General features: G+C 49.3%; 1 protein-coding gene across 9 annotated transcripts in view; it reads right to left on the bottom strand.

Annotated features, from left to right (window-relative positions):
- Positions 1–545: 545 nt before the first annotated feature.
- The window catches only part of MPRIP (myosin phosphatase Rho interacting protein), a 171,336-nt gene continuing 154,493 nt past the window's right edge, over positions 546–17,388 (bottom strand). For 6 of the 9 annotated variants that reach the window (XM_034784567.1, XM_034784562.1, XM_034784568.1 and 3 more), the window contains 5 exons: positions 17,248–17,358; positions 15,226–15,312; positions 14,317–14,479; positions 13,373–13,458; positions 546–8,708 (listed from right to left, as the gene is read on the bottom strand). In XM_034784567.1, coding sequence (XP_034640458.1) covers positions 8,637–8,708; positions 13,373–13,458; positions 14,317–14,479; positions 15,226–15,312; positions 17,248–17,358 — 519 coding nt within the window. In that variant the 3' untranslated portion in view covers positions 546–8,636. Of the gene's footprint in view, positions 8,709–11,707; positions 11,774–13,372; positions 13,459–14,316; positions 14,480–15,225; positions 15,313–17,247; positions 17,359–17,388 lie in introns of all 9 variants that reach the window. The other 3 variants (XM_034784563.1, XM_034784571.1, XM_034784564.1) reach the window with 2 other exon arrangements.

The following is a 17,388-nucleotide window of genomic DNA, read 5'->3' on the forward strand; positions in this document are numbered from 1 at the left end:
CCGCAGGTTCGGCTGATCATGGTGCCCACTGGCCGTGGTTTGCTGCTCCAGGCCAATGGGGGCTGCGGGAAGGGCGGCCAGCACATCCCTCGGCCCGCGTCACTTCCCGCAGCCTCCATTGGCTTGGAGCAGCGAACCGCGGCCAGTGGGAGCCGCAATCAGCCAAAACTGCGGCCACGGCGGGTAAACAAACTAGCCCGGCCCGCCAGGGTGCTTACCCTGGTGAGCCGTGTGCCAAAGGTTGCCAATCCCTGGTCTACCCACTTACTCTTAGTTTGGTCCCTCTAGAGCAGGCTAGGGTACACTGGCAAAGGTCTGGAAGGAATCTGCCACTGCCGATATCCACGCTGTACCAACTGTCGGCAGTTCTCCACCACAACAGTCAGGAGTATTAGCTTCACAATGCTTTGAACAGCAATGGGTATCTATTAAAGAAAATGTAGATGGTGGTAGGACTGTAGTAAGTGGCTAACTCGAAAGCCTGCATCTCCTTTCCATGTAGATGACCATGTCCAAACAAGCACCTCACTACACAGCCTGCAAAGGGTGGTGCAAAAATAGTTTATTACGATATAGTTTATGTAAAGTTAAGTAATTATATTTACAAAATAAAAATTATCAGCTACATCCATGGGAACCTAGCATGTCACACAAGATTTGTAAGGAATAAATATTGTGACCAAAGTGATGCTTCTATTACAGTGAGTAGCGGCTTTTTTTTTAAAGCACTGAAATAAAAGCAAAGGGGTGGGGGGGAGAGAAAAAAGATTCCACTCATACTCAGTATCACAGGGGCCTCAAAAGGCGTGTGCATTCACCTTTGCAAGAGGAAATGGATCAGGTCTGACACATCACTCCATTGCTGGGTGAGGTGTGTGGAACCGTCCCCTTATGCACACCATTCAGACCTGCAGCCTGATGGAACACAGCTGCCACTTCTCCCTGGTCACCACCCCTGTTTTGTGCTAGTTCTGAGGCGGATGCACAAGTCTCTCACCACCACAGTAGCAACCCAGGAAGTAAGTTACACAATCTTCTAGGTTTGATCTGCTGCCATTAACACCATGCAGTCAGGTTGCAGGTTGGACAGGTGGCTCTCTCTGTCTTGCATCATCACAGGAACTGGAGATGTTGTGGTTGACTCTTGGGTGTTCACCATAAACCACAACTAATCATGATTTCTATTTCCATCTCCACCAGGGACTGAAGCTCTTGCAACTCAGCTGGTAGTGGAAGGTGTGCGCATTTGAGTCGGGAACTCATCTCCCTGGACTGGGGCCGCTGATTGAAGGCATGCACAGGACAGAGCTAAGGCAGTCCCTCAATTCTGATGGGGTTGGTGGTGTGAAGTGAGGGTGTCTATTGCCACTTCACAGTTATCATTCAAATACATAGTTTCCCTCTGTTGCCCCCCACCCTCAAAGTTTAAAATCTCAAGTCAACCCAAAACTCCAGGTCCCAAAAGGGTGAATGTGTATCAAAGACTAAATCCTCATCTATTTGCTACAAGTCAAAGTCTTCAGTATTTTGCAACATAATTTGCTCTCTAGATTAGAGCAAAGAGTCAGTGTTCCTGCCCCATCCAGCACACGTTCATGGTGTAGGTAGACAGGAAGGGTGATGAAAGAATTGCTTGTGATTGCACTAAACTAATGTCAGTGGCCAGGAGGGTTAGTGCTGTTGGTACCAATTCAAAGGCTAGTCAGGTTTCTGCTAATGCCTGCTGCCCCCTCATTCTCCTCTAGTAGTCTCTTAAAGTGCAGGCTGCGGCAAGTTAAACCACTAGAGCTGACAGCTTTGTTTTCAGCCCTCGTGTCTCTTCAGTGTCCTTCCCCAGTCACACAACAATATTTCTGCAGCCACTTTTAAGAAATGCTCTGTATTACAGTGGTAGGGATCACATCATAAGTGCAACTCAGTAGTAACTACGATGTATTGAAAGTTATATTTTAAACAGTTACTTACATATCATTGTAAGTTACAGTAAACTTCCATGCTGTTGTACAATATGTAACTGCACAGCTAGGAGATCGTTCCCTTGTAAATTCCATGTAGCCTTACAGAGTAGTTTCAATGCTGATGCATAAGTGAGTTAGACAATTATACACTAGGATCCTGGAACCTTAGTTCACTCACTGCAACAGTCCTAAGTTATCGTGCAAGGATATCTGTGTATGCTCTAGTCACACAGTAGTTACTACTTCTATATATAGATAGCAATTTTGCACATTCACAGGGTGTTAATGCCACTATCAAATACAAGATTACTGAATTCTCAATGGAAAAAACAATTTATAGCGCTTTAGGATTAACAGTTCTCAAACAGACTGGACACATTCTTTGGACAGGTATCTTCAAAGCTAAAGGTACAGGTCAGAGAATTTTAAAAGATATTTATAACAGTCATCAAAAAACATTCTAATAAGAGAACACAGGGTAGGTTCAGCATCTTACACTCAAATCTCTTCCAATCCCAAAAGGGACATCTGTATTAGAACAAGATTAAAAAAAAAAAAAACCCAAAAAACAGAACTTAGTCACACACACACAAAAACCCTCCGCTAACTTCTGAGTAATAAATATTTACATTGCGTGCTTTGAATACTATACAGGTTTTAAATTATTTTAAAGAGAATAACAAAGCTTTTTTTTTTAAAAAATGGAAAAAATTACAAAGTAAAGGCAAGCTACACTGAGCGTGCATGTGCTTAAGTGTTCACAACAAACTAAGTACTGTATATGAACCACAAAAATGCAAAGGTCTAGTGGAATTCCAATCAAGTATATAGTCGTTACAAAAGTGACACATTTTACAATGCTTAGGACTGCTTAAATGCACTCCATTCAACCGGTTACAGAAAAATAGCCTTGTTGTGTTTTGCACATCAGCACAAATTCTGCTTTTGAAGCAAATGGGGAAAAAAAATTGCTCCCCCTCTTAGATGGATATGGGGGGGGGAGGGGAAATCACAGTTAAAAAGGACTTAAATCTAATTGTTTCCAGAAAGAAAAAAAATGGCTGAAAAATTCTCCACAAAAGACAAAACTTTGGAAGCAATTAGAAAGTTTATACGTTTCTACGGCTATTTTGAACTTGGTTTTATTAGACCTCACATTCTCGTACTTTTCATAGTGTAGGACTTTATAAAATGCAGCTGCTTGCAATATATATGTATTCACACACTGTATATACTGTTCCCTTCAGGAGCACTGCAAGCGAGACAGCTACCATGCCAATTTGCCCTGTCGTGTATGAAGGGTGCCTGGAACACAGCCGGAGGAAAAGTGAATTGGAAAATCCTCTGCTGTTTCTCTCTCTCTTACATACACACACACAGGAAGATGCAGATGGAATCAGAAAGTGTCTTGGGCAAAGGGGCTGGGTTCTCTTGCTATGCCCCCCACCCTCCTCCTCAGTTCAATCTGAGAAACACGGATTTCTAGCCTCATGGAGAAAGATGAAGCCTGAAGCAGAAGGCAGAACTGGGGTGAACCACAGAACCTTGCACTCAGCTAAGAGTTTTTTTTACCTGTGGTAGATCTCTGTGTTTACTGGGGGTGGAGTAGAGGTGAACACACTGCCTAATACTTCGACGACGGCTCCTCCCAGCTCAGGTAGGTGCCCATCAAAACAGCAATGAGGCCTCTGCCAGCACATCAGAGAGAACAGAAGTGCGTGCTTGCGCCTCAGCTTTTTGTTCTTGACCTCTGGAAGTCTCAGTTATTGCAATGTTTATTCCAGTTGGGAGCGCGGCAGTCTGATGGGATGGAGAAGCTGCACAGATGGGCACAGAGCCAGCTGCTCTTCTGCCCCCCTGAACAACTGACTTTAGAGCGCATACCTTGTGCACAGCAGAAAAACATTAAAAACAAAGCTTCAGTCCCTCTTTGGAGATGTGTCTGCTTCAGAACGCACCTGCTCTTACAAGGGACAGTATATAACAAATGTTTGTACGAGACCCTTTGTTTAGGTGTTAAATAATATTTTAGAACAAGTTCAGCAAAACAAACACTTATTTGGCCGGTTAGAGGTTCTTAGAAGCTTTAAAAAATATACACCAAAGGGTGGTCCCAATCACCCCTCCATGCACGGTGTTTATGTCCTCCCCAGAGGAGCTCATTTCTTGCAACACTGGATTTTTGTTTTGGCTACAGCTGGTATCTGTGGCTCCATTTCATCCCAGTGAAACTGCATGTCTAGTTAGCTTTTAAGGGCAGTATGTAGGTCCAGAAAAGTGGGCCAAGATGCATCATCCGAAGATCCCCTGTCGCAAACCTTCACTGACAGATCCGTTCCCACAAGTTCAGATTCTGCTGATCCATTAGTCCTGGCACACCTTGAAGCAAATCCTTTTAAGCTGATCCACTGACCCAGGAAGATGGAGGTCACAGGATGACGAGTTTGCAGTAAGGTAGGAAATAAAGATATACCAGCCTTAAAGAAAAAATACCAGCTAGCTTGAACAAACATCTTGCCTAAGTCTTTTACTGGCAGTGTCTCATCCATCATAGCCAGGTCCCAGGACTTTCATAGGACTATGCACATCTCCTCAAGAGAAGAAATTGACATGGGCTATTCAAAGCTTCCCTAATTACAGTCTTTCGCTTGGGGTATGTGCACATGAGAAAGGATAATGGGCTAAGAAACCCATCAAATAAAAGATTCTCTTCCTCTAAGCAGTTTTCTTCTCTGCCTCAGTCCTTGGGACCCTGTACAGGATAATTCTGGGACTAGAGCACAAGCAGAAAGCTGTTCAGACCAACCCACTGGATCTACCATTTCTTCAATACCACCTCTTATTACGTGGCTTGCTATTCCACTGCTTTACACGCTTCTCTCCCTGCTCTCCTTTTGTACTAGCTACTATCTAAGTGCTTCCACTTTGAAAACATACCACAGTGCCTTTCCCCATGTCCTCACCCATGTACACCATCTGGGTCAAAAGATGGAAAAGACAGGCCCCACTTCAACCACAGTTTCCCCTCTCCACCTCCGCCATATGCATGGCCAAAAACACCACCAAGCTGTCCACCAGCATGCTGCAACCCTTCCTCCAAGCCAGCTCTGCACAGCATCATCCTAAGGATATCTACATCTGTGTGGTTACACTTCCTCCTCTACCATTATGAAATCAGGATCTGGATAGATGCAGAGGTAAAAAAAAAAAAAAAAAAAAGAGATCCCAAAAACTCACTGAGAATTCCTGGTCCAAGCAGAGAGAGACTGAGCCTCAAGAGAAGAGTGGCTGGATTGGGGAAGTGCACAGCAGAAAAAAGGTGGCTTCAACCCCCTGGGAGCATCACTCTCAGGATCTCTTTGAGGCTCAGTGCAATGAAACTGTACCACAAAGGGCATCAGACCATGGGTATCTACAGCACCATCCTGTAGCCTCCATCTCCCTGGCATACAACTCGAAATGGAGAAAAGGCGTGTGACCTTCACTTCTCACCCTTAAAGTAACTGATCATAACCCAAAGAAGCGAACAAAGCAGCAGCAATTAGCTCGTTGGGTAGCAAGAAGCTCGGAGCCCAGATGGCCGAAGGGGGGGAGAGAGAGAGAGAGAGAGAGAGAGAAGTGGCTTTTCCAACAGGAGAACAGAACACACCTTGCTCAGATGATTTAGGAGTAAGAAGCCCTCACCAGACTCCAAGGGAGCACAGGCTGGGGTGTGTTCTCCTTGGAAATGTCACATTCAAGTGGACTCTTGTGAGGTGAGGGAGGAGAAATCCCAACGCTGAAGGACTTCATGCTACCCATGCCTGTGTCCCATAGGCTCCACCATCTGAGCGGAGAATTCAGGGTTGGAAAGCTAGCAGAGGGCAGACACCCTCCACCCCCAACCAGGCGGGGATGGAGCATAAGAACAAAGGGATGTTCTCTTCTGGTGGTTGCTGATGTGAGAAGACCAGGAAAGGTCAAGGACGGAGCAAGCTGGGTCTGCATGTGGAGGGCCCCATGGTATAGGGAACACAGCAGGTGAGCAACCCCTCCCCTGGCAGTATCTAGAGCCAGATGCAACCTGTGTCACAGCACCAACATCCCCACTGGCCTGCGAGACATGTCCCCTCAGAGCTTGTGGGGCTCCAGAGTTCAACCCAAAGACCACATTGCCCTTGGCTGCTTGTAGCTCCCACTGAAGTCACCCCTTCCCCAGCTCCATCGGAGTTTGGCCCTCAAGTGTTCATCCTGGGCCTGGTTTTGATCTCATGGTGGTGAGAATGAGGAACCACATTGAAGCCAATGGAGCTACAGGGATAAGCAGAAGCTGAATCAGGCAGAGAGCTTTGACATCTTCCAAGAACAGAATGAGCAGAATCTACCAGTAACATGCTCAGGCCCTGCAGAGTGGGTCAGAATTTGGGGCAGGGAGGGAATGCTTCCTCTGACTAAACAGCGTCCCCTCTGGCTGATTAAAGAACACTGAGGGAGGGAGTCACATTTAGGCCTCCTCGGCTGGAAGGCAGGCCACTGCCATGGCCACTGGAGGTTGGGGGGACCCATTACTTAGCATCACCAATACAGTCACTAGTGAGGGGTTTCAGCAATGCGGCTCTGGGTGAAATTTGAGAGCAGGGTTGGGGAGGTGATGGGACTTATTTAAACAGCCCCCAGCCACCAACTAAGCTGAGAACTCAATGTGCTTTTTGGGTATCTGTGGGGGACACAAGCAGCTCCTCTCACCAGGAAGGCAGAGCTAAGAGGACTGCCGAGAATCACCAAGTCCCAAGCTGGCGGCAGCCATCTTGGCAAGGCGGGAGATCCTTGGGGACCGAGGCAACATGGGTGGCCGACAGGAGAGACCAGAAATGAGTTTCAAACCTGCTTTAGCCAGTGGTTCCACAGTCACAAAGGAAAGTCAGGTGGATTGTCCAACCATTGTCAAAGCAGGCTAGAAACTCCCCCATTGGCCTGGCATGCTACCAGGGTCAGGCATGGCCGCCACTCTGCACAAGCCTTCCAGACTACACTGAGCATTCCTGGGGCAAAGGGCATCAGAGTGCTGGGCAGCGCTAATGAGGGGCACTACCCCTTAACCAAGCTGGCCAAACAAGCACAGCTAGCAAGGAGCCATGTTTAGACACAATTTGAGAGAGGCAGTAGCCTGGCTCCCTACAGAGTCAAGGGCACAGTCCAATGTGATTTAGGCCTGTCCACACTAGATAGCCAAGCTCAGTTAGAAACTGCTCGTGTTGGAACAGGCCCTAGTCTCAGAGTTGAGGCAGGAGTTGTCTTGTCAATCAGTGATGCAGGGTACAGAAGCAAGGAGGCGTACAGGGGAGAAAGTATGTGCTTGCTGTTGCTAGCACGGCCGTAGCCACTGCGGAGATGAGCGAGGACCTACAGGACGAGAGATACTCTCTCCCCCCGCCTTTGCCAAGCTACACTGGTTTAATGCTGCACCTCCACCGCTGGGTTCCCGCAATTCCCTCACTCACTTTTACTTCACTCCAGTGGTCTCTTGCTGCGCAGTGTTGCTAAATGGACTTTTAAGAGTGATCCTCATTCAGGAGCTGGGAGCAGGCAGGAAGCTGTCCTGGGAAGGTGCAATATGGGTGGTCTGGAGAACAGGCGAGTTCTGAGACTCGTACTTTGGAGAAGAGCTTTGAAAAGTAAAATGTAGCCATAGATAAAAGTATTAAAACCGGAGCTGTTGGCTGGTGAGAGGAGCTGAAATCAGGGAGCTGCCTTTGGACTGAGCTGTGTGTGTTCGCAGCTAGCGCGGGCTCTGTCTTCCCCCCTCAGAACGGGCAGGGAAGCTCTCACACCCAGTGGTTGATGGGAAGAAGGGGAGAGTGGCTGGAGGGGGCTGGCTGTAGCTGGGATGGATTTGGGTAGACAGGCCCTGCAGCTCGGTCCCTGGAAGCACATTAATCAGGGCACGGGCATGATAGGAAGACAGGAAATGGGCCTTCGGGGCAGGTTTTGTTGAAATCTGCATTTAACGAACATCTGTAACGCTCTGGCTGTAACAGCCTGAAAACAAGCCAAGGCCGAGGCCTGCTGGGGCTGTGGGTTGGGAGAACGGAGCCCAAACCCTGGCCACGCTCCCAGCAGACTCCCCTCATTTTTCTCCGGCAGCTGGCGGGCTGTTGGTGCTGTGACCCAAGCACACACCTGACGGATGGGGCTGCTTCCGACACAAACGGACCTGCCTTTCCTGACGTTTTGACCACAGGCTTTTCCCCGGAGGTGCAAGGAACGCAAGCTCAGAGGACAGGCTCACGGTGTGTGACTGAGCACCGGGGTCACTCAAACAGCTGTAGCGCTGGGTCTGGCCTATGCCAGCCAGGCCATTCTAAACCAAAGCAGTCGGTATGACAGAGCTAGCTTATCGACAGGCTGCTGAGCCTTAATACTGACACTTAGTGTAATGGTTTACAGTGAAGGAAGGAGCCAAAGGGGGCAGAACTCCATCCCCTCCTCTCCCTCGCAGAGTCTCTGAAGCATCTCGCGATGCGGGGAAAGGAGCTGTGGAATCAAGGTGCCAGGGGCGGGAAGAACCGCCAGCCGCACTCAGTCCGATCGGGAGCATCGAGACGAACAACAGCACAGAGGATCATAAGGAACTAGGAACACGCGGTGCTCGTGCCGTGCGATCGCAAGCTGGGAGGTGTTCAAGCTGAAGGGGGAGAACTAGTCTTTCTTCAAGTCCCTGGATTCAAAGAGCTTCAAGCGTTCTTGCACGGTCAGGCCTTCCTTCAGACTCTGGGAGAGACAAGAGAGGGACAGCGTCACAACACTGAAGGAGGCGGCGGCGACAGCAGCCAACAGGAGGATGGGGCAGATGCTCAGGCAAAGGGAATGCGGGTAGGAGAGCAAACGCCCCCCTGAAGGAGAGATTAGTGGAACATGCTGGAGAGAACAGACTATTATGGAATGTTATTATTGGTGAATCACACCTAGAGCGCGCGATTGGAAATTAACCAGGTGACAAACTTCAGAAACAAATGACATGCGTCTGACGAAGTGGGTATTCACCCACGAAAGCTTATGCTCCAACACATCTGTTAGTCTTTAAGGTGCCACAGGACTCTGTTGCTAGAAACACATGAGAGACACACAAGATCGCAAGCGTGATTAGCTTGACTCTGACAACGATCCCTGCAGCTTGCAGTATACAGACCACCAGGGCAGCTATAGCAACAGGCCCGTGGCTTTCCCAAGAGCCAAAGCAGCACACCTTGGTTCTGCTGACAGCATTTGCTACGGCGGGCTCAGAGGGACCAGCACACTGGTTCTCCTACGGGGCTCATTAAAAGCCCATTTTGGGTGTTCGTGGCTCCAAACATGTCGCAAGCTTTGTCCACGCAGCCCTGAGAGACAGTCTCACTCCACCCTCAGTTAACCTAGGCTGGGGACCTTTTTCAAGCACACACTGCCAACTAAGCCCCTGCGCTGGACTGTGGATCTCATGACGTGTTTCCTATGGTTGGTCCTAGCCGGGGACCAAACTCATGACCCGATCCAGATTTTAAACCCATGTCTTCAGAAGTGAGAGCTAGATGGATGGAAGTTGCTTTCAGCACTGCCATTTGGGAGTCAGGCCTCTCCCGCCCACATGGAATCTGGGGAGGAGGACACAAGTGGCTGCAGGATTTATTGCTAATCCCCACCTCCCAGTTGTGTGGTGAAATCCCCATGCTTAGTGGGGCCGAGCAGATCTGAGCACAGACACTAGGTCAAGGCGATAGGTGCACTCTGCGGTGCCAATGGGGACGAGGGGGGCTAATGGATACTCCGCCCCAGCAGACCGCTTTCCCCAGATCAAGCATGCAATGGCTGTGCACTGCATAGGTGCAGAAGATAAAATCTGCTGCCATCCCAGGGGGGCGACTGCTTTCCCTGCTCTGAAACAGGATGCGCCCAGCTGATCAAAAACAGGCAGCCAGTCGGCCGACATGTTTGGCAATTTGCAGACAGCAGAGTCAGCTGTGAGGCAGTTCACTCTACGTCCTCTGCACAATCACATCAGCGTCTGATACTTGCTCTACAAATCAACACAGGGCAGCTCTGCAAGACTCGGAGCTTTATACACAGACCCTGTCGGGCAGCTCTGCAAGACTCGGAGCTTTATACACAGACCCTGTCAGGCAGCTGGCTGCAATGTTCCCATTTTCTTTTAAGTCCCTTGGTTGCCGTATCAGAAGACTAAAGGCACAGTGTTAAGTCACGTAGGCCCCAAAGCCAAGTTTTTGGTTAACAAGCGGCTATTGGGGGAGGTTGAGGTTGCAAAGCCCAGTGGGAATAGGATGGCAGCGATACTGTGAAGACACTGTGGTGACCATTGCATTTCTGCTGGTTTCACAGCTCAGGCTGAGAGAAACATAACTCCGTTATCAATGGAGAGCAGGAATTGGGATTTTGACACCAGTTTAAATAGTATTCTTGCTCTCTTTTTAGCTGACAGAAGAGAAACATTCAAAATTCAGGTTTCAGAGTAGCAGCCGTGTTAGTCTGTATCCGCAAAAAGAACAGGAGTACTTGTGGCACCTTAGAGACTAACGGAATTATTTAAATAAATTCGTTAGTCTCTAAGGTGCCACAAGTACTCCTGTTCTTTATTCAAAATTCAGGATGGTCTCTACCTGACTATCAGAAAGTAGGTCAAATATTGAGCCTATTCAAATTAACAGCGTCCCTTTAAATTCCAACCTGAACCTTTGAATTCTCTCATCTCTTCATAGATCAAGACACCAGAATGCATGAGACTACACTGCCAAGCGTAGAAAGCCAAGCAAACCCCTCCCTCAGTAAGGGAGTCTCTGAGATCACTTAGTGCAGAGTTCAGTTTGTAATAAAGACATCCTCATTCAAAATTTCCACCAACCCACAGAATTCCTTGATCAGCCTTTTCAAACCCTCTCCCCTTAACCCATTGGAAACCAATCCCGTTTCCTCCCAGGGAGTATCCCACTCTCGGAGCCCTTGCCACTTTCTGTTGCTGCTGGTTACCCAAGACATGCTAATTGGAACGGCCCCCTTTCTCATCAGCTGCCTCCTCCTCCCAGATGATCTTGGAAGCCACAAGGCAGCGTCTGTGCTAGGACAGTTGTTAATGAGGTAATGAACTGTAGTATCACAACCACTGGGTAGCTGGAGCATTGCTGGACAGCAGGAGGAAGAGGATGCTCCGCCAGGAGGAAACTCCTGTGCTCAGGTACAGATCATCTAAGGAAGCAGCAACGACGGGCATCGTAAACACAGGGCAGTGCTGTCTGTGCTGCCACCCCGGTGGGAGATTCGGGGTAGCTCCACTGGCCTCCTTTCCATCACTTCTAGCTGCTCTTCAGAGGTAAGGGAGAGTTCCTAGACTTCGCCCAGCCCAACACTAATGAAACCGAGGTTCCCTTCTTCCTGCAAGGACTGCATGTCGAAGTGAGTTTAGTGTGAGGCATGCACAGTCATTAAGCATGCACACTCGGTGTCCCACCCCCCCGACACAGCATGCCCAAGAGGTGCACACACCCTCCCAGTGACGGACCTCTGTGCCGGGGAGAGTGGGTGGGTGAGAAAGCCAAATTCCCCAGGGAAGAGCAAAACTGGTTGATTTCATTTTAGGATAATCTGCTCCCCCGCCCCGAAGATCAATTTCAAATCAATAATTAAGAGAAGGTTCTCGTTTGCCATGGAGGAGTGAGCAGGGCATGCAAAGTGGGCCGCCCCCTCGGGGAGCTGCATTGTTTGGTGGGTGCTGGTTTGGTTACCTACGTGACAGGGAACCTGGACTCTTGTTCATTTCAGTTATCCCATGAGACCTGCTCAATAACGGACTGTCAGAGGAAAAAGCAAAATAAAGAAGAAAAAAACAGAAACAGAAAACAAGAAGCACATAAATCCTAATTGCATCGATGGTTCCCCAGCCCCAGCCCCTCCTCCCCCCCCTTAGCGGGACAAGGGGACAGTGTGCCCATCGGCACCGTCCACACTGCCCTCTGCCTCCCTCCCCCAAGCACACCAAATAAACACGGACACAGACACAGAGGGGATGACAAAATAAGCAAACTGAGGGGAAGGGAAACTGGTCATCAGACCCTCAAGAGCCAGTTTGCAAACCAGCACCTCAGCTGCACCTTTCAATATGCACAGGCACTCCCTGCACTTATGAGAGGGGGATCTGTGCACACAAACCGGGCCTAGCGAGCACAAGCACAGGGTTTTGCATGTGCGAGCCTGAATGGTGTACACACTGGGGGCACCTGTGCATTTGGTTCTAGCAGCTTAGTCACCACCGCAGGTGGAAATGGCAGCCTTGGAGAGCTTGGGCAGTGAGTTGGGAGAAGATGGAGCTAGAATGCTTGGCCTGGCTTCTCACTCCGTCGACAGCAGCTCAGTATCACAGGTGAGAGGGGAGGCAGGCCTGATCTATGCTGGGAGAGATCTTCTGTGTGATTGCCCCGTACACTCAGCCTAGGTTGGTTGGAGAAGTTCTCTTTTGCCTACATGGAGAGGATTAATGCCCTGAAGGGTGGAATCCCGACAGCTGGCAGGCCAAACCCTGGGGACATGTGACTGCAATAACTGGATTTGGGATATGCAACAAGTACAGCACGGCCAGGCTTTAAAGCACTGAGAACCATTGGGCCACCAGCCCCAATCTCCCCAGGTAAAAGCAAATGTTAGGTAAGAACTATCCCCATTCCATGTACAGATCAAAGAGGCTGCAGTGAATTACACTGTATTATCTCCAAGGTACCCATCACGACGGTATCTAGGTGCGCTTACACCAGTTACTTCACCACCAAACCTCACCACAAAAATGGAGAGTAAGTGCCAGAGGGGATCCTCCTGGGAAATGCCTGAGAACCAGGGCCACCTCCCTGTTTTTTCCGATAGCAACTCCAGTAGCTATGCATTTCAGTGTCACATTGAGATTTCAGCAGCACAGGGCCCCCGGAAGAGGCAAGGGGACCAGCTCTGCAGAGACACTCAGTGCAACAAGTCTCCGCAGAGCACTGCAGGCTGGGAACTTGCTGCTTTATTCCACTGCATCACAGAAGAATGGGGGGAAACCCCCACTGACTGAACAGGAATAAGGGGGGGGGGGGGAAGGAGCATGGCTCCATCCCATAATACTCTGGGTAACTCAATTAACCCCATCATGACCACTCTCCTGCAACCGTGAGTGGGAGGGGGAGGAGGCTGACTTGCCACTACACCTGTGTAACTGCTCTTCCAACGACCTGGCCGGTACGAGGGTACACACTGATGCAAACACGAAGACCCGCAGTAAGGACGGGAAAATCCTCCTGCCTCATCCCCCTGCCAATCAGCCTCAGTTTTCTCTGTTCCTTGGGCAGTCTCCCCAGAAACCCCCACTAGAGAGCTGTGTGGGGCATTCACATCACCTGGGCAGAGAGAAACACACTCACCTTTGACCTGATATTCCTTAGTTGCCGGCTAACACTGGATCTGTCTTTCTTCAAGAAGTCAGGGTTGCTTTTTGATTTCATGATATCTGGGGAGAGCAAAGGGCGCAGCGTGAGCTGCTGAGTCCTGACTGTCACACGGGAGAGCAGAGGCTGGGGACACGTCGGCCAGCAGCAGGGCAATGCTGCCGTGGAGCGGTGCAGGCTCAGTCTGGGCAAAGCTTCCCAGGAGGTGACTCAGAAGAGGGCAGCCACGGCCCTACAGAGCCACAGGGACAGCACAAGCGACGCATGGCCTCTCACCCAGTTACTGCATGAGGCAAGAGGCCCCAGGATGCAAAGTGACATCCCTGGGTGACTAGGGCATGGGTGGATTCCAAAGACCCAGTGGAAGCTTCCATCCCTAAGCTGGAAGGAGGAAGCGCCACTAAGGGTGAGAGGGGAGTTCAGGCTCCAGGGACGTTCAATCCTTGGTCTCTGCAAGAGGATGGGGGACAGGGACAGTCTGGAACAGGAAAGAGGTTGCAGTGAGGACACTTGCCTGTTATTAAGGAACTAGACGGAGATCCTGCTCCCCCCAACTCTGACAGGCCACCCAACAGCTAACTTCTAATCACTACCAACCTGGGCCACATTCCACCAAACCACCTGGAAGTGAACAGCTCCCAACCTCATGAACAATCTCCTGAGCCAGGCAGCCCACGCACAACCTGGGCCATCTTCCTCCCTGGTGTTACTCCAGTAAATTAAGTGGTGCGACAGGAGGGAGGAATACAGCCCCGTTTGTTTGAATCTCCCAGCATTCACCATGAATATACTGGAGCTCCTGCAGGACCCTACCATGCCCTGCTCTCGGCCCTCTAGGCTCCATCACACCAGAGCTGGTACCGCCTGCTGCATGTGTTGGGGCAGGGAACAAGGGTGCTCAGCACAGCAGAGGGACTGACCGTATCCCGACACAGTGGTATTCTCAGGGGATTTCTCGCCCAGTGCTTCTGTGGCTGCCTTCAGCTGCTCTTTCAACCTGCTGATGTCGCAGTCTGCCTTGGCCTTCACGATGCTCAGCTCCGTGTAGATGTCTTTGTACTTGTCACTGGCGTATTTCTTATCCTGGGAAAGGACCAAGGAAAACCCGCAGGGTTGTCACAGAGTGAGACGGGGACACAGAACCAGAAAGTTTGTGTGCTTACTAGAGGGTGATGTGGCAAACCCCAGCAACACAGGAAACAGCATTCTGGGACAGATCCAGGAACTCCCAGCACTTCCACAGACAGCTTCTTGGGGACAGCATGGGCAGAACTCAGATCATCCTGCTAAAAGCACACTTACTGCCAATCCACGTGTGCTAAAGGAGAGTTCCCTTTGGCTAACAGCTCTATAGGATCTAGGAGACACAGCTGGGCAGTTCAGATTCCATCCAGTAGAGAGCAGTGCTACACACACACACACATCAGCTAGTTTGTTACAGAATTTATTGTTTGTGGCTTTCTGTTTAAATCAGGAAAACGGCATGGAATTAAAATGCTGAGAACCTGCCTTGGCAAATTAACCACCCAGAGCAATTGTGATCGGCCCATTCGCAGGGTCTGTGTGTTTGACAAAAACATTTAAGGTAACATCTTTCCAGGAAGAGACCAAAGCGAATCCTGGTTTGATGCTACCAAATGCTTCATTTGCAGCACAAAGACGATAACCCACAACCAGTAAGTGGCTGTGTTAATTAAGGCAGATCAGTGTTTAAATGCTGATTCGACTCTTAAAATAACTTAGTTAACCCCCCTGAAAATGAGCAAACCCGTACAGGACAGAGGGCCCCCTATGTGCGCGTTCAGAGATGGCCCTGCCCCAGGCATTACCCGCAATGCCGTCTGCAACTCATCCTTGAGGGAGCTGATCTCCTGCTTCAGGTACTGGATTTCTGACTCCTTGACCCGTAATAGGACCTGTGGGGAAAAAGGGACCAGGCATTTTCACTCAGTAACATGGACACGGACACGGGACACAGCAAGACACAGCTTCAGGTGTAATGAGGAGCCCACTGAGCCTGGCCAGCTAATAACTGAGGGAGTAGGTCATAAGTAACACTCAGCATGGCTCTGTCAAGAACACATTGTGTCAAACCAACCTAGTAGCTTTCTTTGACAGCGTAACAAGCCTTGTGGATGGGGGGGAAGCGGTAGATGTGGTATATCTTGACTTTAGTAAGGTTTTTGATACTGTCTCGCATGACCTTCTCATAAACAAACTAGGGAAATACAACCTAGATGGAGCTACTATAAGGGGGGTGCAAAACTGGCTGGAAAACTGTTCCCAAAGAGTAGTGATCAGTGGTTCATAGACAAGCTGAAAGGGCATAACGAGTGGAGTCCTGTGGGGGATCAGTTCTGCGTCCAGTTCTATTCAATATCTTCATCAATGATTTAGATAATGGCATAGAGAGTACACTTATAAAGTTTGCGGACGATACCAAGCTGGGAGGGGTTGCAAGTGCTTTGGAGGATAGGATTAACCTTCAAAATGTTCTGGACAAACTGGAGAAATGATCTGAAGAAAATAGGATGAAATCCAATAAGGGCAAATGCAAAGTACTCTACTTAGGAAGGAACAATCAGTTGCACACATACAAAATGGGAAATGACTGTCTAGGAAGGAGTACTGCAGGAAAGGATCTGGGGGTCATAGTGGACCATAAGCTAAATATGAGTCAACAGTGTAATGCTGTCGCAAAAAAAGCAAACATCACTCTGGGATGTATTAGCAGGAGTGTTGTAAGCAAAACACAAGTAGTAATTCTTTGGCTCTACTCTGCATTAATTAGGCCTCAGCTGGAGTATTGTGTCCAGTTCTGGGCGCCACATTTCAGGAAAGATAGAGACAAACTGGAGAAAGTTCAGAGAAAAGCAACAAAAATGATGAAAGGTCTAGAAAACATGACCTATGAGGAAAGATTGAAAAAATTGGGTTTGTTTCAGTCTGTAGAAAAGAAGACTGAGAGTGAACATATCAGTTGTCAAGTACATAAAAGGTTGTTACAAGGAGGAGGGAGAAAAATTGTTCTTAACCTCTGAGGACAGGACAGGAAGCAATGGGCTTAAATTGCAGCAAAGGTGGGTTAGGTTGGACTTTAGGAAGAACTTCCTAACTGTCAGGGTGGTTAAGCACTGGAATAAATTGATTAGAGAGATGTGGAATCTCCATCATTGGAGATTTTTAAGGGCAGGTTAGCAAAACACCCATCAGGGATGGTCTAGATAATACTTAGTCCTGCCTTGAGTGCTGGGGACTGGACTAGATGACCTCTCGAGGTCCCTTCCAGTCCTACAATCCTATGGTAGTTCAGACCAGACTGTTCTTTGGGGCGGTTCAAAGATGGTGCCCACTTGTGGAGAGAAAGCTGTGCCCAGGGTTTGCGCTGACAATGAGGTGCACTCGCACATGCTCACATCAACACATTTCACGTGCCTCTATCAAAACCCCAGCCCCAATGCATCATAAGCATTATCCCCACATTAGGGCTGGAAAATAGAGAGTAGAAGTTAGATGACGTTTCTAAGACTAGCAGAGGAACCAGAGGAAGAAGTGGGAATAGAATCCAGGAGCTGTTGGCTCAGTCTCATTCTCAGACCACACCGTGTGTGGTTTTACCGTAATTCTGACCACCACTCCCCCCCTCTTCCTAGCCCACTGACAGGCCATTTCCTTGTGAGCGCCTGGACACACTCGAACCAGGTGGGGATCAGGGTCTACACTACAGGGTGCTCCTTGCCCATCTACAGCTGGGACCATCTGCAATCCCATTGGTCATCAGAGACCAGCTTCTCTGTGGCTACCTCCCTGTCCTCTCCAGCTGCTAGTAGCAAAGGGGGCAGGACACTTACCTCTAACTCATAGGCATCCTTGCCCTGCGTGAGAGGCGAGCCAGCAGCCTCTCCCCCTCCCTCCCCGGTCCGTAACCGTGTGATCTCCACAGCCAGGCGGTTATTCAGCTCCTGGGAAGAGGGGAAAGAGTCACCGAGTGA

This window comes from Trachemys scripta, chromosome 10, assembly GCF_013100865.1.
Source record: "Trachemys scripta elegans isolate TJP31775 chromosome 10, CAS_Tse_1.0, whole genome shotgun sequence".
NCBI classification, from domain to species: Eukaryota; Metazoa; Chordata; order Testudines; family Emydidae; genus Trachemys; species Trachemys scripta.